The 465-nt window shown below is 62.4% G+C and overlaps 1 protein-coding gene across 1 annotated transcript; it reads left to right on the forward strand.

The window, feature by feature from the left end:
- Nucleotides 1-16: 16 nt before the first annotated feature.
- On the forward strand, nucleotides 17-389 carry LOC104268127 (scale keratin-like; the record flags this gene model as incomplete). The annotated part of the gene is made up of 1 exon (XM_009877442.1): nucleotides 17-389. A coding segment is annotated over exon 1 (373 nt), but the record flags the coding sequence as incomplete, so codon positions are not given.
- Nucleotides 390-465: the final 76 nt, after the last annotated feature.

A 465-nucleotide genomic window follows, 5' to 3' on the forward strand; every position in this document is an offset into this window, starting at 1 on the left:
AGCCATCACAAGCAGGATGTCTTGCTCCAGCGAGTCCTACAGACCCTGGGGGGTGACGTGCCCTCAGCCGATCGCCGAGAGTTACAACGAGCCTTGTGTGCAGCAATGCCCTGACTCCAGAGCAGTGATCTTCCCCCCGCCAGCTGTGGTGACAGTGCCGGGCCCCATCCTCAGCTCTTTTCCTCAGGAGAGCGTTGTGGGATCATCAGGCCCAGCCTGGTTGGGGAGTTCCTTCAGTTCCCGAAGCTCCCAGGGCTCCTTTGGCTTGGGGGGCTATGGGGTCTATGGGGGCTCTTTGGGCTACGGGAGCTCACGGATTTCTGGTGGCTCGTTTGGTTTGGGAGGCTCTGGGGGTTACGGGAGCTCCCTGGGCCTGGGAGGCTCCTCTGGTTACGGGTTCTCCCGTGGCTATGGGAGCTCCTTTGGCTTGGGAGGCTACGGGGGCTACCGGGGCTCCCTTGGGTA

The sequence above is a fragment of the Apaloderma vittatum genome, unplaced genomic scaffold (assembly GCF_000703405.1).
Source record: "Apaloderma vittatum isolate BGI_N311 unplaced genomic scaffold, ASM70340v1 C11525054, whole genome shotgun sequence".
Lineage (NCBI taxonomy): Eukaryota > Metazoa > Chordata > Aves > Trogoniformes > Trogonidae > Apaloderma > Apaloderma vittatum.